The sequence below is a fragment of the Saccopteryx leptura genome, chromosome 11 (genome assembly GCF_036850995.1).
Source record: "Saccopteryx leptura isolate mSacLep1 chromosome 11, mSacLep1_pri_phased_curated, whole genome shotgun sequence".
NCBI lineage: Eukaryota > Metazoa > Chordata > Mammalia > Chiroptera > Emballonuridae > Saccopteryx > Saccopteryx leptura.
The window spans coordinates 44239126-44262623 of record NC_089513.1 but is presented as its reverse complement, the minus strand read 5'-3'; the positions used below and the strand labels follow the sequence as shown (position 1 = coordinate 44262623).

General features: G+C 43.8%; 1 protein-coding gene across 6 annotated transcripts in view; it reads left to right on the top strand.

The window, feature by feature from the left end:
* The window catches only part of OSBPL1A (oxysterol binding protein like 1A), a 259348-nt gene that overhangs the window by 131135 nt on the left and 104715 nt on the right, over window positions 1–23498 (top strand). For 5 of the 6 annotated variants that reach the window (XM_066352528.1, XM_066352526.1, XM_066352529.1 and 2 more), the window contains one exon: window positions 11575–11737. The exons of the other annotated variant lie outside the window; for it this stretch is intronic. In XM_066352528.1, the coding sequence (XP_066208625.1) occupies window positions 11575–11737 (163 nt within the window). The remainder of the gene's footprint in view (window positions 1–11574; window positions 11738–23498) is intronic. 6 annotated transcript variants of the gene reach the window in all.

The window sequence follows — 23498 nt, the reverse complement described above, 5'->3', positions numbered from 1 at the left end:
ATACATACGCACGTCCACATTTCATACGGTCTTCTGGAGAACTGCTTTCACCTTATTATATGTGGTCTGTTTTTACCAGAGTAGCTAGCAGAGAGCTTATACCAGCAGTAGAAGCCTTTGCCATTTTCTCTTTGCTTATAATTGCATCATTAGTTTACCCAATCTGGAGCTCTTTTGCAGTGTTCTTTATGCTATGGGTTATTTTGTGAGTTAACTAAAACTGGATAATACAGTCTGTAAATCTTTGTGACCAAGTTCTCAAACTGTAGTGCCTGACATACCCTGCAAGGAGGTGCTTCCAGCAGTCTCTGAATGGTAGTTGCCATCTTCCTGAAGTTCCTGTGTGTCTTGTGCTTGCCCTCTGACCACGTGATATGTGGACTGTGTAAGGGGATTGTTGTCAATCTGTTTATGTAGTATTTTGTCTACTGTTTTTGATAAAATAAATGTGAAAGACTATCCAGTATTCGCATATCTCAAGGGTACACTCCACTCTGAGACTATAACTGCAGAAGGAGTCACTGAAAATCTTTAAATAAGGAAGTAATGCTGGTTTTGCATTTTTATTAGATGAGCTGGGTAGGGACATGAAATGTTTTTTTCTTCTAGATTATAATCTCTCTAATGAATAATTTATTTCTTATTTTACTTTGTATCTGTCGCACTTACTTAAAATAGTAGTAGGTGTTTAGTAGATATTATTTTAACTAAACAAATTCTTTAAAATCAGTAACCTTTATTCAGAAACTGTATCAGAATGATCTGTGTGTGTTTTGGAACAACAGTACATGCATTCGTGTTAGCATCAGCATTGAGCAAAACAAAACCCCCAAACCAAATAACATTAGTTTAAATAACTTACAGATTTTTTTTTCCACCAGGAAGAAGACAGGAGGTGGCAATCTGGGCCTGGGGTAGCAGTTTCAGGTGTTAGGGCTGTTTCCAATATCAAATTCTAGTCAGCACAGAGGAAGGGGCAAAAATAGGAGTGTACCTTCCCCTTTAAGGAGATCTGATGAGTTCCTCACTATACTTCCATTCTTCTTGTGCAGAACTTCAGTATATGGCCATAGCTGCCAGCGAGACTGAGAAATAGTCTCTCAGCTGGAGGGCAAGGTAGCCAGCTAGCAAACTGGGATTCCAGCTAAGGAAGGGGAGAACAGACTGGGGGAAATGAGCAATCTCTGCCGTAGTACACAGACCTATTCACTCTTAGAAGTCCTGATTGAAGTAGGTCTGGGCTAAACTGGGTTTTCTAATTTAAAAAAAAAGCAAAACCATACAACCCTAGACCTGATTCTGATACATTCTTTCTGATGGAGCACGGTGGCTTTAAGCCAGGCTTTGAACAGGACAGATGATAATTCTTGGACTGAGAAGCTGTCTTCCTGGAGGGCGTGGATTCAGCCACTAACTAGTCTACCTCATTTGCCATTTTACAGTGATGTTGTCCTTGACAGGGACCCAAGGGGTGTTTTTTTTTTTTTTTCCTGAAGCTGGAAACGGGGAGAGACAGTCAGACTCCCGCATGCGCCTGACCGGGATCCACCCGGCACGCCCACCAGGGGCGACGCTCTGCCCACCAGGGGGCGATGCTCTGCCCCTCCGGGGCGTCGCTCTGCCCACCAGGGGGCGATGCTCTGCCCCTCCGGGGCGTCGCTCTGTCTCCACCAGAGCCACTCCAGCGCCTGGGGCAGAGGCCAAGGAGCCATCCCCAGCACCCGGGCCATCTTTGCTCCAATGGAGCCTTGGCTATGGGAGGGGAAGAGAGAGACAGAGAGGAAGGAGAGGGGGGTGGAGAAGCAAATGGGCGCTTCTCCTATGTGCCCTGGCCGGGAATCGAACCCGGGTCCCCCGCACGCCAGGCCGACGCTCTACCGCTGAGCCAACCGGCCAGGGCCGAAGGGGTGGTTTTAACAAACACTTTACTGTAGTCCAGGAAACTGTGCTCCCCACCCCTAAAAAGTGAGACCTTCTGCTTCTAAGAATCATGATCATGCATTTCCATGAATGATGTTATTGGGCCATATAGTTATTGACAACACTGTGGGTTGGAAAGCTTATGGGATTTGGAGTTAAAAGATCTTGGTTTCAGTTCTTATTGCTCTGCTAACCTTTGGCAAGTAACAAATTTTATGATATTTATACACATATGTATTCCTCATAGGGTTTTTGGGAGGATTTGATGACCTAACAGTATTTAAATGTCCCTTTTAAACTATAAAATGTTATGCATGTACTTTATTAGTACTAGATACAAAAGTAACCTGGTGTGATACTTAAGAAGTATTTTTTTTTTGTTTTTTGCTAAATAAACTCTTATACAAAAGTTAAGAGTAATAAGATTTTTAGAGACATTTTTGCTGCAGATCCTGCAGCTACATTATTACTTTTCTTGGTGTACTTTGAAATACTTTTTTTTTTCTTGTGACAGAGACAGAAAGAGAGACAGAGAGGGGGTAGATAGGGACACACATACAGGAAGGGTGAGAGATGAGAAGCATCAATTTTTCATTGCGGCACCTTAGTTGTTCATTGATTGCTTTTTTATATGTGCCTTGACTGGGTGGCTACAGTAGATTAAATGACCCCTTGCTCAAGCCAGTGACATTGGGCTTCAAGTTAGCAACCTTTGGGCTCAAGCCAGGAACCATGGGGTCATGTCTATGATTCCACACTCAAATCAGCAACCGTGTCTGTGCTCGAGCTGGTGAGCCTCTGCTCAAGCTGGTGACTTCAGGGGTTTGAACCTGGGTCTGCTGCGTCCCAGTCCGATGCTTCATCCCCTGTGCCACTGCCTGGTCAGCTGAAATACTTATTAATACTGGTTAAAAAGATCTTATCACTTCTGTGCCCCCTTTCCCTCCCCTGTTCCTTTGTACCTTGATCTTTATTCATATGAGATGATCATTTCAGTGCTTACCCTCGCGCGTGTTCTGGGCACCATTCCTGGCAGTAGGGAGTATAGTCATGAATGAGTATGTAATGGAGAGTTAAAGAGACATGATAAAAAGTATATAGATTTTTAACAATTTTAGAATCTTTATTAAATAGATTGGTTCGTAATATTACCATTTTTATGTAGCCAAATTGCTTTATTACATTACATTGAAAGTTGTTTGCAGTGTATTTAATATATACCATTACACAGCAGTTTAAGATTCTGTTCTATAGTTTACAGTTTGAAACTTTAATACATTATTCTATAGAACCTTATACATTGGAAATTACACATTGAATTGCATAGGGCTTTTAAGAATAAAATCCTGTAAGTGCTATTTTATAGAATGTAAAATGTACATAATTATGGAAATTTTAATTTATTATAGGCATTCCTGTGTGAGTGTTCTAATCAGTGTCAAGTTATTCAACTTTGCAATTGAAAGAGAACATTTTTATGAGATTTTGCTTGTACTAAATTATTTTAAATGCCAGAACCATTGAACAAGGCAGTGGAGTAAACATGAATGAAATCTGTTAGCATACTGTGGAAAGGAACAGTACTTTTCTTTCAAGAGACGTATTTCTCTTTTCTGCTTCTTTTAAAGAAATGTAAAGCCTAACTTAATTATTCCATTGTTTTATCTAGTACTAATCTCCAATTTATTTTATTTTTATGAGGCTAATTTTAAGTCAGTCTGACAAAAATAAGCATCACATAGGCTGGGTTTATATTGATTCTTCCAAGTGTCACTGTCACCTTGTTTGAAGCCCCCACTGTTTACCAAATATTTCTTACGTGCCTGTTTATTGGGCTTTGTTCTAGATCCAGGACTGTCCAGTTATCCCCTGAATTCTTACTCGATTTACATGTCTGACGATAAATTTGGAAGTAATTACCAGATTATTAGCAGAAATTTCAGTTTAACAAGCTCCCTAGAGGCCCTTTTACTTAGAGCACGTCAGTAAGTCATCCATCAGATATGAGCCCTCATCTTTCCTAAGGCAGAGCCTGAGGGCAGAGGGGTGCAGAGATATTTCCCAGTGGGATTTCCAGATGGAAGAAGTTGGCAATGCCAGTGAAAAGGGGGCTCTTTTAAATGGTGTCAGGAGCCAATCACAATCTGATCATGCTTGACCAGCCAACGCCCTGTTTTGGGTTGACCTGATTAGTGTGAGTGAGGCTTTGGAGGGCCTCAGAAACTATCTCATTTTTAATCTCAGGACAAACTTTTTATGTCATGTGTAATGTTAAGAGACTAGAGGATTCCTCTTATTACATCACATACAGGGACCTATAGGTTGATGATTTCTTTGTCTGCTTTCTATTTTCTATTTCTCATATGCACTGAGGCAAAAGGAGCAATTAGAAGAAATACGTCCCTATCTGAATCTGTGCATGTGCAAACACGCTTCCTTTCCCCCTCCAACTATGGATGCACTTTCTGCACCCTTACAAATGCAAACTGTGCACCTGTATATTAAAGCACAAGAACATCATTTCAGTTCTCTCCCCTCATGCCTGCGCCATTAATTTCCCCTCTCCATGGAGTCTTTCCCAGCAATATAGAAACATGCTTGGTGGTCTTCCATAAGAAAGGGCTTCCACCACCCCTCTTAGCAGTTACCTCCGTTTTCTCCTTCCTTTTTAAACAAGACTTTGTAAGAATGAGCTATAATCATTCCAAGTTTCCTTCTCTTCTTTTCTTTTTCTTTTCTCCTTAAGTGAGGAGTGGGGAAACAAAAAGACAGACTCTGCATGTGCCCAAACCAGGATCCACTCAGCAAGCCCCCTACTGAGCAATGCTCTGCCCATCTGGGGCCATTGTTCCATTGCTGGGCAACCAAGCTATTTTAGTGCCTGAGGCAAGGCCATGGTGCCATCCTCAGTGCCTGGGGCTGACTTGCTCCAAAGGAGCCATGCAGTTGAGGGAAGAGAGAAGGTATAGGGCAGTGGTTCTCAAGTGGGTTGTGACCCCGGCAGTGGTCGAATGACCAAAACACAGGGGTCGCCTAAAGCCATCGGACCCACAGGTTGAGAACCGCTGGTATAGGGTGAGAGGTGGAGAAGCAGATGGTCGCTTCTCCTGTGTGCTCTGACCAGGAATTGAATCTGGGACATCCACATGCCTCTCTGATGCTCTAGCACTGAGCCCAGCTTCTCCTATTTTCTTGACCCACTCCAGTCAAATCTTTGCCTTTAAATTTGCTCAACACTCCACTGAAAAGACTGTTGTCAAGTTCACCAGTGGCCTCCTCCTCACCAAATCCAGAGCTATTTTCTTAGATCTCGTGTTATTTGAGCTGTCATTAGTGTTTGACATAATAATCACTCTTGCCTCCTGGAGGTACTTCCGTGAGCCTTTCCAGATACCATGCTTTCCTGGTTTTCCTTCTATCTCTAATGTCCTCTCTTTTATTTCTTTTGCTGGTTCTTTCTCATCGTTTCCTATTGGGAAGAAATCTCAGTCCTCGTATCAATATTTCTTCCCATTTTTATCTTCCTTTCCCCTTAGTGATTCTGTCTGGTCTTATGGCTTAAAGTATAATCTGTTTGCAAATGACTCCACAGTGAAATTTCCAGCCTGGACCTCTTCCCCGAATACTTGATATGCTATCATATCTTTGCCAACTTGACATCTACACTTGGATGTCTGATAGCATCTCACACGTACTTTTTAGGAAACCGTGTTCCTGCTTGTCCCTGTTCCTCCTGCAGTCTTCACCATGTTAGGTAATGAATGATGGCTCTGTCTTTAGTTGCTCGGGCCAAAGTCACAGAGTCATCCTTGATCCCACTTTCTCTCACATTTCATAGTCCATCTGTCAGCAAATCATTTAGGCTTGCTTTCAAAATGTATCCAGACTCTGACTACTTCTCAGCATCCCCATTGCCATTCCCTGTCTCGTATCTGGATTGTTGCAGTTTCTCTTAGGGCTCTTTTTATTCTACTCCTGACTTCCCCCTAGATTTCTTCTTCAGTTTATTAGCCAGAGAAATTACATTCAGATGTTAATCAAATGATTTCACTCCTCTGCTCAAAACCCTCAGTGGCTCCTCATCTCACTCAAGTCAGAGTTCTCACAGTGGTCTGAAACTTTCTGCAATCCTTCTCCTCACCCACAACCTATACCTACACATCTTCGCTCTTCGTTTCTTCCTATCAGACAAATAAATCAGCTCTAGTTACTGAGACAGTTATTTATTTATTTTTTAGAGAGAGACAGACTGGGATAGACAGCCAGGAACGGACAGAGATGAGAAGCATCAGTTCTTCATTGCTGCACCTTAGTTGTTCATTGATTGCTTTCTCATATGTGCCTTGACTGGGGGGGCTCCAGCCGAGCCAGTGACCCCTTGCTCAAGCCAGTGACCTTGGGCTCAAGCCAGCTATCATGGAGTCTTGTCTATGATTCTACACTCAAGCCGACAACCTCGGGGTTTCAAACCTGGGTCCTCTGCATACCAGGACAATGCTCTCTCCACTGCGCCACCGCCTGGTCAGGCAAGGCAAGGCATATTTATTTTTAAATAAGTATCTCTACTTAAAATAAGGACTGACAAAAGGCTTCAAGGCTTTACATTTGCTATAACAAAGATAACAAAGAAGAAATGAGTAAGGCTGGTGCTGTTGACCTGACTGGAGGATGCCCAGCTGAGAGTACCACCAGACTTATGACTAAGACCAGAATTTCACCTATCCTATCATTGGATAATTGAACATAGTGTTCTATGAATCCTAATCACTTACTACCCAGTTAGTGGTGTGTGTTTACCAGATTTAATTATTATCTCTGCCTGATTTAATCTCTATGAAACATAGGTAAATACTAGAGTAGTTTAGAGAAAAGAGAGTGTAGATAGAATGTGTATGTGCTGGCTAGCACTTGGCTTATTATAACTCTGGGTTCTTTAGCTGGCGTCCATTCACTGTCAGTGTGAAGAAGTATTCGTTGTGAATTTCACCTGCCAGTGTGAAATGCAGTAGGAGGAGAAATTCCTCCACCTGTTAAAGTGAATTGACTAGACTCCTGGACAAGCTTGAGTTTGCATTAGTCTTAGAGGCTACAGATGTGGACCATTGTTTATGTTTATTATTAAGTCTGTGGTGTTCAATCCTTAAATTGTTTACTAATAAAAAGTTTTGACATTGATCCTGGCTGGTTAGCTTAGTTGGTTAGAGCATTGTCCAGAAACACCAAGGTTTTGGGTTACATTCTGGTTAGGGCTTATAGAGGAAGCAACCAGTGAATGCATAACTGGGTACAACAAATGAATGCTTTTCCTTCCTTCCTCCCTCCACTCCTTCTTCCTTCCCTGTTTCCCTCCCCCTTGTCCTCCTTTCATCCCTCACCCCTACCCTCCTCTCTATACCCCTCCCCCTCCCCTTCCTTTTCTATCTCCTCCCTCCCTTCTCCTTTATCTCCTCCCTCCCTTCTTCATCTCCTCCCTCCCTCCTTCCCCACTCCTCCCTCCTTCCCCACTCCTCCCTCCTTCCCCACTCCTCCCTCCTTCCCCACTCCTCCCTCCTTCCCTCTCCATATTCTCCCTCCCTCCATCTTTCACATCCCCTCCCTCCCTCTTTCCATCTCCTCCCTCTCTCCCTCCCTCTCTTCATCTCCTCCCTATCTCCTCTCTCCCTCCCCATCTACTGCCTTCCTCTCTCTCCATCTCCCTACCTCTCTCTGTCTCTCTAAAAGTAATCAATAAAAAGAGTTTGACATCTGTTCACTGGTTATATGTTCATTTTTGTTGTGGAAAAGTCATAAGGCTGAGGGTGTAAAATTTATGTGAATTTGAAAAATAAAGTGTCAACCATGTCCTAGAAAGGTTCTAGTGTAATTATAAACATATGTTGGGCTCTACTAATTTTGCAAAGCAAATTCTTTATTCCTTTACTAACTAGGGTAGTTATTATAGTTTGAGAATTTAAGAAATCACCATTAGTATGTATGTCCTGATACATAATGTAAGTGAAACCTTGTGCCCAGAATTGTATTGCATAAAAGGTCATGTTTCTGTGACAGCGTAGTTTGTAAGCTAGCAAGTAAGAATTTAGAAACAGGTTAAAAGTAAGACGAAGATTTTATGAACTTATACTCTGTATGACTTTATCGGAGTTCTACACTACTTTTCAATGAAGGGTGTCCTCTAGGTTCGTGAAATACTGAAATTGGAGAAGATTTAGAATTACATTGTGCCAGTGAGCTTTCTGATTGGCTAAAGGGAGTCAGGGCAGTTAAGTATGTTTTTAGATGCTTCTCTAAAGCCATGAAGAACTGTTTGTTTACTAGTGCACTTCCTGTGATATATATGTGCACTCTCAGATACGTTCAGTGTACATTGTACGTGATGAGAGAAATTGCCATTCTGTGAATAGTTTTAGAGTAAGATATCTTTAGTGCAGAAGATCCTGTTATGCTTGAAATTAATATAAGGGCACTCCCTATCAACTGACAGTTTAAAAACAAGATAACTAGAGCAGGGGTTAGAATCTCTTCTCCAAGCTCTGCTTCCCCACCCCCCACCCCTCTGAAGAACAAGTGAGAACAGATGTCGAGGTGGCAGAGAAGAAGTACTGCTTATTTTAGATGGGCCAGGGATAAATTGGATTTTGAAAAAGATTTTGTTGAGGGAATGTGATAATTTGGGGCCTTGATCACTTATTTTGCCACTTTTCTGAAATCTGCCAGATGAATTTAGGTTTTAAGACTTACATATTTGTTAACTGGAAAGGATAATTCAGTTGATTCTTACATTGAAAGGCACAGTTTCAACAGCACATTTGCGTTCCCGTATTTGAAAAGCCAGAACGCTGGAGCTGAGGGCCTGTGGCTGAGCGCCCTTTGCTCTTCCTGCAGTGGGGGGAGGGGTTGAATCTGCAAACATAACGGTGCTGATAGCTCTCTTGCCTTTCCAAGAAAGGATCATTTTGGACATTGTGCTTAATTTTGTAGGTTTTTTTTTTTTTTTTTTTAAATAGATACTTGAATTGTGTAGTCTGTCAAATGGAGGAAGAACAGCTTTTTTAAAAAAAATTTTGTTTATTTTAACGAGAGAGGGGGAGAGACAGAGAGAGAAAGAGAAAGGCAGGAACATCAATCTGTTCCTGTATGTGCCCTGACCAGGGATCGAACTGTCAACCTCTGCTCTTCGGGATGATGCTCTAACCAACTGAGCTATCCTGCCAGAGCAAGAACAGCTCTTTCCTCCTCCTCCTTCTCCTCCTTCTCCTCCTTCTCCTCCTCCTACCTTCTTCTTTCCTTCCCTCCCTCCCTCCCTCCCTCCCTCCCTCCCTCCTTCCCCTCCTTCCCTCCCTCCCTTTCTTCAATTCCTTTCTTCCTTCCCTCCCTCCCTCCCTCCTTCCCTTCCTCCCTTCCTCCTTCTTCCTCCTCCTTCCTTCTTCCTTTATTTATTTTTTTAAGTTCACTTCAGCCACAGTAAAAATATTTATGTTCTGGAGATAAAAATTAGATTATAAGAATATTTGCAAATCTTTTGCAATTTCTTAAAAATTCTAATTATATAAGTGTTTTCAATTTTTTTTCTGTCTTCTGTGATCATTATTTCTTATCATTTATTGCTATTTTTTTTCTAATGATAATCTCATTGCTAAAATGATAAATATTAAGGTTCCTGAGAACTGGAACTGTTCCTGAAGTAATAAAGATTTAACTTTATTTCTGCTCTGAACATAGCATCTTAATAATTTTTTTGAGTTATATTCAGGAATCTGGGAGCGCTGTACCTCGTGTACGGCTCTCAGGAGCTCAGGGCCACTGAGGGCTCTGGAGTCAGAACAAGAGGCTATCTCTGTACCCTTGGGGGGCCAGCGGGAGAGGCACGTGAGAGGGACTGTCAGGAAGCGAAAGGGGGACTCAGCAGAAAGTAATTCAGGGCATAGCTGTGAGAGAGCTCTGGAGCTCCCAAGACCCAGAACACTAACTTTAAACCTGTAGGACAGCAGTTCTCAACCTGTGGGTCATGACCCACAGGTTGAGAACCGCTGCTGTAGGAGGTATTGGAGGTCACCCATTCAGTGCTTTAGAACTGTTGAAAGAGCCCTGGCTTGGGACCCTGAGGGGACCTCAGGGAGGGAGGGGCTGCTGCCGGTGCCACTCTGCTTTCCAGAACATCTGCTTTATAGGCACGGATCACACTTGAGAATTAGGTTCTGCTGCTAAAACTGCAAGTCTGAAGGCCACTGACTTGAAGACCTCTGATTAGATTATCAGATGCTAGTAGAATCCTTTGACTTTGTAGGTGAGGAAGCTAAGAACGGGGCTTCTGAGCTGACACAGTGGGTAACAACAGCAAAGCCCATCTCCGCTGCCTCCTGTCTGAAGTGTCAGGTGGACTCTGGGTATTAATAAATTATAGAATGGTTGTGATTTCCAGAGTTCTGATACAGAAATACATAAAACTGCCTGTCCAGTGCCTGTGTCTTCTATGAGGATTAGGTTACTTAAGTTTTAGAACGTTTTAGTTCATTGCAAAGGTTCTGATACTCTTGATCAGATGGAAAAATAACTTGTATCTTCAAGGGATGAAAGAAAGCAGGCTTTCCCTTTTCTTTTTTTATAAGTTATCTTTTATTTTTTTAATGTACTAAATTCAAGGTAAAATAGGGAATCAAAACCAGAATATGGAATTTTAAAATGAAGATAAAAGATTGCATCACCTGAAAGATGGCATCACCTGGCAGCTTGTTTCATTTGCTACGCCATCTATTTGGGAAGTAAACTGGAGGATTATATCTTAAGCTTTGAAGTGGTATACATTTTAATATAATGGTTTTATTTATTTTGTTCAAAAATTTGCTTACGGTTTTTTTTTGTTTTTTTTTGTTGTTGTTTGTATTTTTCTGAAGCTGGAAACGGGCAGAGACAGTCAGACAGACTCCCGCATGCGCCCGACCGGGATCCACCCGGCACGCCCACCAGGGGCGACGCTCTGCCCACCAGGGGGCGATGCTCTGCCCCTCCGGGGGGTCGTTCTGCCACGACCAGAGCCACTCTAGCGCCTGGGACAGAGGCCAAGGAGCCATCCCCAGCGCCCGGGCCATCTTTGCTCCAATGGAGCCTTGGCTGCGGGAGGGGAAGAGAGAGACAGAGAGGAAGGACCGGGGGGGGGGGGGGGGGTGGAGAAGCAAATGGGCGCTTCTCCTATGTGCCCTGGCCGGGAATCGAACCCGGGTCCCCCGCACGCCAGGCCGACGCTCTACCGCTGAGCCAACCGGCCAGGGCCTGCTTACGGTTTTAATTCTTTTGTTCAGACACTGGCTTCTTCATTTCATGATTAATATTGAGAGAGATACTATTTTTCAAAAGTTTTATGATTTCTGAATTGGCTAATATTCTTCCATGAGGATCCCAGTCATTTGCACTGGATTTGTTGGCTAGTTTTTAATCTATTTTCATCTGCTAGAGCTGTTGTGAGAACCGGCCCCACGGGAAGAACAGAATTAGCTTAGTAATTTTGTTTTCATTCACGTGGATATAACATGACTGTTTTCATTTCTGACGTTGCAGTTGAACTGGATCAGAATCAAGTAATTTTCACATTCTTCTAAGTCCATCCTCTGTCTCTCTGAAGTCTTTTTTTTTTATATATATACATCTGTTTTCTTCCAGGTGAGGAACTTTAAATTGGAACAAGAGCAAGAAAAAAACAAAATTTTGTCAGAAGCACTGGAGACCCTGGCCACGGAACACCATGAACTAGAGCAGTCTCTGGTGAAAGGCTCACCACCTCCCAGCGTCCTTAGTGAGGACGAGTTCTATGATGCGCTGTCAGGTAATTCTAGAACCCTGCCGCCTGTCTTGTTGGTGAGTCCAAGTCCGCCACCTAAGTGTCATCTTGACGCGGATGTCACTTGGAGTTTCCTGGATTGAACAGATGGAGCTGTGTCACTGCAGCTCTCCAAACTACCTGTGTTTTATGTCGCGTTGTTAAGCCAGGAGCCGGAATGTGTAGAGTGAAAGTCATCACTGAGGCTGACGGCGTATGCTCTGTGGGATGGAGAGTTATTAAAATAACTGCTTGAATTTGCTATCTTTATTCAGTGACCGTTAAATACCTCCTGGCTCCAGGCACTGTGACATGTTTAAGGGTAGACAGGTGGAATTTTTGTCCTCAAAGAGGACGCTCTATCTTCTGAGTAAAAGCTACAGAGATGCTTGCTGCAGCATAGTGTTGTGCTGGGAGCCCTGTGGGAGTCCTGCCGCTGACTGTGTCCAGCGGTGTGACCTTCAGCAAGTTCCCTGACCTTGCTGGTTCTCAGTTTATACCTATGTAAAATGGGGATAATTATAGTTTTTATAGTATCCATTTCAGCAGATTGAGTCAGGATTAATCAAGTCCATATATTTAAACAGTGTTTAAGACAGTGCCTGATGCGGCCTAGGTATGCAAAAAATGGGGAATGGATGTGGAGAGTCAAGAGGGACTTGAGAGAGGAACTGCCAGGTAGTTCTGACCTTACAGGAATTTTCTGAGGTGGAATGAGGGTGGGTTGTGTGGAAGGAACATGGTAAGGAGCAGTGGTTGGAGATCCATGAGATAGAGAACAACTAATTATGTGAAGAAATTTAAGTGCTTATATCCTAGATGAACATATACAATTACTGGCTCTCTCAAAAGTTGACCTTGGAATTAGGAGACCTCAGTGGATAAGGAATTAAAAAATCAAATTTAGCCCGATGAGGCGGTTGCACAGTGGATAGAGCATCGGACTGGGACGCAGAGTTCCCAGGTTTGAAATCCCAAGGTCACCAGCTTGAGTGTGGGCTCATCTAACTTGAGCACTGGGTTGCTAGCTTGAGTGTGGGATCATAGACATGACCCTATGGTCACTGGCTTGAGCCCAGAGGTCGCTGGCTTGAGCCCAAGGTCACAGGCATGAGCAAGGAGTCACTCGCTCTGCTGTAGCCCCCTGTCAAGGCATATATGAGAAAGCAGTAAATGAACAACTAAGGTGCTGCAACAAAGAATTGATGCTTCTCGTCTTTCTCCCTTCTTGTCTCTCTGTCCAAAAATAAAAAATAAAAAATAAATCAAATTTATAATAGGAAATTAATGCATGCACAGTGAGAGATAATAGAAGTGAGAACTAAAGGAGATTAGGTTAAGGAAGTTAAAGAAAATGATGTGCTAATATAGCATTAGGGGAATGACATTGGTAGACTGATGGAGAAGAGATTCATTCTATAACAAACAGAGCAAACAGGAACATTACTCTTAGAAGCTGAGCTAATCTAAAGGGAAAAAGTAATTTTGATAGCCAGATGTTGGGATAATTAGAGAAAAGATGGTAATTATGATGTCACCTAGTTATGGTGGTTGTGGAAAGAGTGACTTCTCTTGGGAAGAGAAAGACGAGGAGGATTTAAAGCAGTGGGCTGAGTGACAGGAATGTGTACCGTGACCGAGGGCGGGTGGCCTTTACACACAGCTGCCCTGGGCCAAGCCCAGGGGTGTTAACTCCCGTACTCCCTCTGTCCCTGGGGCATCTAAAAAGGGAAACACCTACAGGGATTAGAAGATTCAACACAAGGAGGTCTGAAGGTAAAAACCCAGACACTTCAGCTGCTCAAATTTTCTGCCCTTCAAAAAAACAAAAACTAATACTCATTTAAAAAACATATTTGTTATAAAAAAATTTAATGTAAAAGTACATACAGTACTCAGGGAAATTTTCCCTTCATCCCTTATTCTAATTATGCAATCTTATTTAGAGTTTATTAACAGCCTGACATACTCTCTTCCAGATATTTTTAAAATATTGACATGTACATGTGTATATTAACATATAGGTTTTTTAAAAAAATTATGAATGAGATTAGGTGCAGAATTGTTCTGGATCTGCTTTTCCATGAAACCACGTCTTGGAAACCTTTGCCATCAGTACTGCAGCTCTAGCTCATTGTTGTTGTTTTTTTGTTTTTGTTTTTGTTTTTGTTTTGTATTTTTTCGAAGCCGGAAACAGGGAGAGACAGTCAGACAGACTCCCGCATGCGCCCGACCGGGATCCACCCGGCACGCCCACCAGGGGCACCGCTCTGCCCACCAGGGGGCGATGCTCTGCCCCTCCGGGGCGTCGCTCTGCTGCGACCAGAGCCACTCTAGCACCTGGGGCAGAGGCCAAGGAGCCATCCCCAGTGCCCGGGCCATCCTTGCTCTAATGGAGCCTTGGCTGCAGGAGGGGAAGAGAGAGACAGAGAGGAAGGAGGGGGTGGGGGTGGAGAAGCAAATGGGCGCCTCTCCTATGTGCCCTGGCCGGGAATCGAACCTGGGTCCCCCGCACGCCAGGCCGACGCTCTACCGCTGAGCCAACCGGCCAGGCCCTCTAGCTCATTGTTTTTAAAGGCTGCATGGAAGTCCATGATATGATTTACCAATTTTCTTAATCATTCTCTTCTTGATAGACATTTGGCAGCTCATATTTTAACACTCATCTGCACAACTGTCTAATTTGGGAAGAGAAAAAGAACTGTACTCCCTGGGTCAATATTGGCAGATAAATGTCATCTTAAGCGTCAGTTCAGATTGGCTTACACTGCCTACCGGCTGCTGGATACCTGCCTTGAGAAGGAGCCTGAGGCTAGGTCCAGGTGCTAGATTAATGAGCGTGTTCCACGTGGCTGTATGAAATGAAGGACAGGGATAGGCTTTGTGCATTGGCTCCTCCCTGCCCTGAATGTCCCACCCGAGTTTTGTTGTATTGCCTGAACATCATCAGCCTTGCTGTGGCCACTCCTACTAATATTGCAAATCTTGGGGATCATTTGGTATGATGACCTAGCCACTTAATTCATAGAAGCCATCAATTGGGAATGACTTCATCTTCTCGTTACAGTCTCTACACATCAGCCTCCATTCCCACTTTCTCCTTCCCTTCTGTTACAAAAGAATAAATGCCCCCCCCTTAATGGAAGCCATCCCATCCTCATTTGTTCAGGCATCCGTCTCCTTGCCTGCTCCAGAACTTTATTTCTTCCTCCTACACTGTCAGTACCACATCATTTTATTTATTTATTTATTTTTATTTATTTATTTATTTATTCTTCATTTTTCCGAAGCTGGAAATGGGGAGGCAGACAGACTCCCGCATGTGCCCGACCTGGATCCACCCTGCATACCCACCAGGGGGCGATGCTTTGCCCCTCTGGGGCGTCCAAAGCCATTCTACCGCCTGAGGCAGAGGCCACAGAGCCATCCCCAGCACCGGGGCCATCCTTGCTCCAATGGAGCCTCGCTGCGGGAGGGGAAGAGAGAGACAGAGAGGAAGGAGAGGGGGAGGGGTGGAGAAGCAAATGGGCGCCTCTCCTGTGTGCCCTGGCCGGGAATCGAACCCGGGACTCCTGCACGCCGGGCTGACGCTCGACCGCTGAGCCAACCGGCCAGGGCCTGTTTTTTATTTTTTTACAGAGACAGAGAGTCAGAGAGAGGGATAGACAGGGACAGACAGACAGGAACGGAGAGGTGAGAAGCATCAATCATTAGTTTTTCGTTGCGCTTTGCGACACCTTAGTTGTTCATTGATTACTTTCTCACATGTGCCTTGATCGTGGGCCTTCAGCAGACCGAGTAACCACTTGCTCGAGCCAGCGACCTTGGGTCTGAGCTGGTGAGCTTTTGCTCAAACCAGATGAGCCCGTGCTCAAGCTGGCGACCTCGGGGTCCCGAACCTGGGACCTTCTGCATCCCAGTCTGACTCTCTAGCCACTGCGCCACTGCCTGGTCAGGCGCAGTACCACATCATTTTAAATACTAAAAGTTCTGTAATAGTTTCCTAATGCTGCCATAAAAAATTACTGTAAATGCTATAGCTTCAATAATGCAGGTGTATTCCCTTACAGTCCTGGAAGTCAGAAGTCCTAAAGTTGCTGGCAGGGCTGTGCTCCTTCCTGCCGATCTAGGAGAGGGTGTTTCTATGCCTTTTCCAGCTTCTGGAGACCGCCTGCATTCCTCAGCTTGAGGTCCCATTCGCCAGCTTCAGAGGCAGCTGTGTGGCATCTCCCAGCATCTGACAGTCTTCCTTCTCTTTGGGGAGGAGGCTAGGAATTACAGCGGGTGCACCTCCCATGCCAGAGTCCTTAACTAAGTCACATCTGCAGAATCCTTTTCCATATAAGATGACATGTTCACAGACTCTGAAAATGAGGATGTGGACATCTTTTGGGGGCTATTTTTTGACTACCACAATTCCCAAATTTATCTTAATTCTTCTGGTGTAGGTAACTGTCAGCTTGCTAAATAAAAAATGAATTCTTGATCTTCCTGCCACATCCTCTTCTTTCTAAGTTTGCCTCATTTTGGTAAATGGCACCTGGTTCATCTCCTAAAGCTGGAACATGAGAGTGATTTGTGACATTCACACGCCTGAGCTGTGACACCCCGACCGAGGTCTGTCTTCCCACTTTCACATCTTACCCTTAATCCTTCTACGTTCTGTTACTACAGCGTAGTGGCTAAGGGTGTGAGTGCCAGGCTGGAAGCTCGCTGATATGTTGCGACTCTCTCTACCAGTTCTTATTCCCTGTGGAAAGTTACTTCACTTTTCCGTGCCTCATTTCTTCATCTGCAGATAAGTCCTAGATTATTGTGAGAAATAAATTCATAAATATTTGTACTTAAAAGAGTGTCTGGAACATGAAGTAGTTGACAAATGTCAGCTCTCATTTTCATCACGTGTGCATCCACTCTTGTCCAGCTTCTTAACTCACGCCCGTGCTTCCAGCCCTGCCCTCCTGAAGTTCACTCTGTGCACACCATCCAAGTGACACTTGGTTCTGCACACAGCATCCAAATGACACAGTGTCACATCATCGCATCCCCCTGCCTAAAGTTCTCCCCTGGCTCCTCATTGCACCTGGAATAAAATTCAGACCCCTTCAAGGCTCTTGACATGATGGAGATCCAGCTTATCTCTCCAGACCAGTCTTGTCCTCTGTTCCCTTCACAGCCTGAGCTCTTGCCGTGCTGGCTCCCTCAGTCCTCAGGTGCAGTGGTGACAGCGGGCACTCAGATACAGAGGGAAACAGGAACAAGGAAAGTATACATACCTCTGTGTTGTTTAAAGCTTATTTTTTAATTAGGTGATTTCTCAACAGAAACTTTGTAGACTAGGAGGAAATGACAAGAAATATTCAGTGATGGAAAGCAAGGACTTACAACCAAGTATACCCAGCAAGGCTATTATTATTATTATTATTATTATTATTATTAATTTTTATTTATTTATTCTTTACAGAGACAGAGAGTGAGTCAGAGAGAGGGATAGACAGGGACAGACAGACAGGAACAGAGAGAGATGAGAAGCATCAATCACTAGCTCCTCACTGCGCAACACCCTAGTTGTTCATCGATCGCTCCCCCATATGCACCCCGACCGCGGGCCTTCAGCAGACCGAGCAACCCCCCGCTTGAGCCAGCGACCCTGGGTCCAAGCTGGTGAGCTTTGCTCAAACCAGATGAGTCTGCACTCAAGCCGGCGACCTTGGGGTCTCGAACCCGGGTCCTTCCGCATCCCAGTCCGACGCTCCATCCACTGCGCCACTTCCTGGTCAGGCAAGGCTATTATTTTTAATCAAAGGACAGATAAAGAACTGCCCAGACAAGAAAAAGTTCGAGGAGTTCACCACCACCAAACCAGTATTACTTGAAATGTTAAAGGGTATTCTTTAAGAAGAAGGGGGGAAAAAAAGATAAAAATTATGAATAATATAGACTAACCTGTGGTGGTACAGTGGTTAAAGCGTCAACCTGGAATACTGAGGTCGCAGGTTCATAACCCCTGGTTTGTCCGATCAGGACACATACAAGAAGCAACTACTACGAGCTGATGCTTCCAGCTCCTCCCCCACCCTTTTCCCTTTGTCCTCTTTCTAAAACCAAAAAATAAAATCTTAAAAAAACATATGAGCAGTAAAATGTCAAAAAATACCTATCAACAATTGAGTAAAAAAAAAAAAAAAAATGAATGAGCAGAACAAAAGAAAATTACATATAGATTTAAAAAACCTGTTAAAATCGAGAATTAGTGATGGAAGGAGACTTGACTTTGGGTGGTGAACACACAGTATAATATACAGATGATGGATTATAGAATTGTACACCTGAAACCTGTGTAATTTTATTAACCAATATCACCCCAATAAAGTCAATACAAATTTTAAAAAGTAAGAAAAAGTAAAAATAAATAAAATTGAGCATAATGGGGAGACTCTCACTTTGTACTTAGTGTACATCTGTATTGTATAGGTTTGTAAGTCATGTATTACTTTTGCAGTTATAGTGGTAGTGATTACACAATATGAATGAATGTACTTGATGAATTTTAAAGCAAGAACGATCAATCGGACATCTATAAAAAACTTATTTTTAATTGCTGAATCAAAATAATAGATTAAATCAAGCCTATCTTGATATTTAAAAGATGTGAAAAAAAGTTTTTAGATACTCCTCTTAAAACATTTGTACATTATTTTCACTAAATGCTTAATCTTTTTAGAAGTTACTGACAACTTGTTTTACTTCCTTTAAAATAAAAGGATGGTTTTGTTTCATCTTAAAGCCCATGTGACTTCCTGCATCTTATTATCAGATAGATCCCTTTAAGTTTTTCAGATAGTCAGGATCAATGGAACTCGCACACTGCGGGCGAGGCCAACCTGATGCAAGCATGCAGTGTAGTGTCATTTTTCCAGCCCTGTGGGAATCTCTTGAGTATTTAAAAATTATTTTTCTTGTATGCTGAGTGACTAAAGATTGCAAAAACTCCCTAAGGAAAACAAATTTCTTCCACACTAAATAGTGTAATTTCATTGTGTAAAGGGATTTAAAAGGTGTAAATCTGATGAATCTTCACATTTGTCCTCATTTTGTGCCTGTGTTTAAGAGGTGGTAAAATGGTTATGTCAAGTGAAATTTCTGTATTACTATTGGTGAGCACTTGTTGAGAAAAAGGCTAAACATGTATGTATTCAAAGGTTTAATAAGAAATGAACTCGGCCCTGGCCAGTTGGCTCAGTGGTAGAGCGTGGGGCCTGGCGTGCGGTAGTCTCGGGTTCGATTCCTGGCCAGGGCACACAGGAGAAGCGCCCATCTGCTTCTCCACCCCTCCCCCTCTCCTTCCTCTGTCTCTCTCTTCCCCTCCTGCAGCCAGGGCTCCATTGGAGCAGAGTTGGCCCGGGTGCTGAGGATGGCTCTGTGGCCTCTGCCTCAGGCACTAGAATGGCTCTGGTTGCAACAGAGCAATGCCCCAGATGGGCAGAGCATCGCCCCCTGGTGGGCATGCCGGGTGGATCCCGGTCGGGCGCATGCGGGAGTCTGTCTGCCTCTCCGTTTCCAGCTTCAGAGAAATGCAAAAAAAAAAAAAAAAAAAGAAAGAAAAAAGAAAAAAAAAAGAAATGAACTAGTTCTATGGAAAGATTTCATTCTGCCAGCAAATAGTGTAGAAATATGTAGAAGGAACCACTTTAGGGAAGAAGAAAGAGGTTCCTTCTACATGTTCCCATCACATTCTTCCCTTTCATTTTCATCTTTACAATATGCTCCTCTCTTCTCCTACCAAAACTCTCAAGTATCTCTAAATCGGGTCAGGAACCTTTTTTGGCTGAGAGAGCCGTGAACGCCACATATTTTAAAATGTAATTCCGTGAGAGCCATACAACGACCCGTGTATGTTAAGCATTATCCAATAAAAATTTGGTGTTGTCCCGGAGGACAGCTGTGATTGGCTCCAGCCACCCACAACCATGAACATGAGCGGTAGGAAATGAATGGATTGTAATACATGAGAATGTTTTATATTTTTAACGTTATTATTTTTTAAAGATTTGTCTGTGAGCCAGATGCAGCCATCAAAAGAGCCACATCTGCTTGCGAGCCATCGGTTCCCAACCCCTGCTCTAAATTTTCTCCTCTCTTGGTGGTCCCGCCACAGGTGGAATTATGATAATTTCTTCTTCTTTGTTTTCAGTGTGCTCTTCCATTGTATTGTGCTTGTTTCTTTTTTTTTTTTTTTTTTAATTTTTAATTTTTCTTTTTATTGATTTTGAGACATTTTCAAGAGGTGCTTTTAAATTCTTTTTTTTTTTATTTTATTTTTTTTTAATAATTTTATTTTTTTAATGGGGTGACATCAATAAATCAGGATACATATATTCAAAGATAACAAGTCCAGGTTATCTTGTCGTTCAATTATGTTGCATACCCATCACCCAAAGTCAGATTGTCCTCTGTCACCTTCTATCTTGTTTTCTTTGTGCCCCTCCCCCTCCCCCTTTCCCTCTCCCATTCTCCCCTCTCCCCCCCCCCCCCCCCCCCCGTAACCACCACACTCTTATCAGTGTCTCTTAGTTTCACTTTTATGTCCCACCTACGTATGGAATAATGCAGTTCCTGGTTTTTTCTGATTTACTTATTTCGCTTCGTATCATGTTATCAAGATCCCACCATTTTGCTGTAAATGTTCCGATGTCATCATTTCTTATGGCTGAGTAGTATTCCATAGTGTATATGTGCCACATCTTCTTTATCCAGTCATCTTTTGACGGGATTTTTGGTTGTTTCCATGTCCTGGCCACTGTGAACAATGCTGCAATAAACATGGGGCTGCATGTGTCTTTACGTATCAATGTTTCTGAGTTTTGGGGGTATATACCCAGTAGAGGGATTGCTGGGTCATAAGGTAGTTTCATTTTCAGTTTTTTGAGGAACCACCATACTTTCTTCCATAATGGTTGTACTACTTTACATTCCCACCAACAGTGTATGAGGGTTCCTTTTTCTCCACAGCCTCTCCAACATTTGCTTGTTTCTTTATGGTAGTAGGGACCATATCTATTCGTATCCCTGAAGTACTTAGCCTAAAATCACTGTCTCTCTCTAAATGTTTGTTGAATGCAGGCTGTTGAATAAATATCATTGATATGCCTGTCTTCCCTGAAAATATTTTGACATTTAATGAAAAGGACAAGAGAATTAGTAATACTTGCTGATTTCATACAACCTGTATACACCATGTTAGATGCCAGGTGGGAAAGGAGGGACAGTGACAAAGGAAGTGAGTAGGGTTAAGAGTATTAAAGATACAAGTTGTTCTCAAGGAACGGACAGTTGAGTTGGAGCTATGAGATCTATTCTGCAGAAAGGGGTAAATGAACAATTAGCTAATGGGGAGAAAATGAAAGGTGCGTGACTTTATGACACTCTAGTAATCTTCTAAGGCTGCAGTTTTCAACCTTCTTCATCTCATGGCACATAAACTAGTTATAAAAATTCTGCGGCACACTCAAAAATATATTTTTGCTGATCTGACCAAAAAATAGGTATAATTTTGATTCATTTATACTGGACAGCTGTTGTGGTGTTGACCATGGTCATTTTTTTGTTTGACAGTCTAAGGGAAAAGAGGTCAGTGCCCGTGACTAAATAGTCTGATACTGCATGTTTTCAAAATTGTGCACTGGCTGAAAATTGCTGTACGAAGGAATTATGTTTGGAATAGTTATTACCAGTTACCGGTAAATAATTTAAAACTGTTATTCTTTAGTTACTGGTCTGAGATAGCAGATTCATGAAAATATCTGCCTTTTCAGTATTATAACTTCAAAATGGAGTGTTTTTCTTAATCTCTTTATTTTCCTTTTTAGAAACCTGTTGAGATCAGTTGCTCAAGAAAATCTTTCTTGCTAGGTTTTCCTCTTAGTACAATTTTGGTCAAAATACGCATGAATAATGCATGTAATTCAATAGTGTAGATTGGTGAAACCAAGAGAATTATGTCATGAAGATGAAGCCGGTTTTAGCATTTCTCAGCAGTTGCAAGGGTAGGTGCTTATGTCTTTTCAAATCAAAACTTTCAAAATGGTAGGTGGTACTATAACAATTTTGGCTTTTTCTTGAAAACAGTAACACAGAAACAGTTATGACCTGTGTCGAATAAAGTTTAAGCCAATAAGTATATTTGGTAATAGTTGAGAGAAGTAGTTACATCTGTACTGACGTTATGCATATGGAAGGTACAGAATCTGACCTCAGTGGTCAGTGTTGCCTGGGGAGAGGGCAGCAGTACATCTGAGCCGTTAGGTGGACACTGTGCACGCTACTCCTTACGTTCCCAAGTCCAGGGTTTTCACCCCTTCCACAGTTTGTTTCTGAGATAGCTGTGCATTTCTTATCTGGGCCTCTTCTCTGTGTCTTTTCTATAGCGTGGACCTGCTTAGTACTTGGCGATTTCACTCACTTTGTCTTTCCAGCGCTTATTTCTCTCTTGTCCTCACCCCCACCCTTTTCTTGACCATATTGCCTGTTCTTGCCCTTTTACTTGTCATCACTTTTTGTGTATTTCTTCATTTCCCCAACAACATTGCATGCCCCTTAAGGACAGAGAGCTTGTTGTGTTAACTTTCGTATTTCCTTCCTTGCTCAGCGCAAAACAGGTTGACCAGTTGATGTGCTGTACAACCAGTTTAGTGCTCCAGAATACGACTGCTCTTAACCCCTTCCGTATGTGATACATGGTTCAACAATCTGAAGGAAAGCTGGGAAGTAGCAGGAACTCTTGGCCTACTTTTGTGTCTATAGCATTAAAAGTTACTCAGCAGATTACTCGTATGTATGTTAGAGGCAAACCCTGATAAATGTAATTTATCCTTTAGGCTTTGGGTTGACCTTCTGAGGTCTTCATCCTTTTCCAAAATGATTTTATTGACTAAATTATTGTCACCATTAGATGTTTATTGCAATACCTTGTGCATTTTGTACTGTCCTTAGCACTGAGAGGACTGCATTAGCCAGCCATGGTCACTGAGTGCCCACTGGGTGTCAGGTGCTTATCACCGGCGTAGCTAAGCCCCAGTTCCTGAACGGGGGGTTTTGTAGTTGGTCAAGGAGAAGAGACCAAGGCACAGAGAGATGCTTCCAATGGAATGTGAAGGGGATCTGCTCCTCCAGCCCCTGCCCCTGCCCCTGCCCCTGCCCCTGCCCCTGGCCTTGCCTCTGCCCCTGCCCCTGGCCCTGCCCCTGCCCCTGCCCCTGCCCTGCCCCTGCCCTTGGCCCTGCCCCTGCCCCTGCCCCTGCCCCCTGCCTCTGCCCCTGCCCCTGCCCCTGCCCCTGGCCCTGCCCCTGCCCCTGGCCCTGTCCCTGGCCTTGCCCCTGCCCCTGCCCCTGCCCCTGCCTCTGCTTCTGCTCCTGCCCCTGCCCCTGCCCCTGCCCCTGTCCCTGGCCTTGCCCCTGCCCCTGCTCCTGCCCCTGCCCCTGCCCCTGCCTCTGCTCCTGCTCCTGCCCCTGCCCCTGCCCCTGCCCCTGTCCCTGTCCCTGCCCCTGTACCTGGCCTTGCCCCTGCCCCTGCCCCTGCCTCTGCTCCTGCCCCTGCCCCTGCCCCTGCCTCTGCCCCTGCCCCTGCCCCTGCCCCTGGCCTTGCCCCTGCCCCTGCCCCTGCCCCTGCCCCTGGCCTTGCCCCTGCCCCTGCCCCTGCCTCTGCCCCTGCCCCTGCCCCTGCCCCTGCCTCTGCCCCTGACCCTGTCCCTGCCCCTGCCCCTGTCCCTGC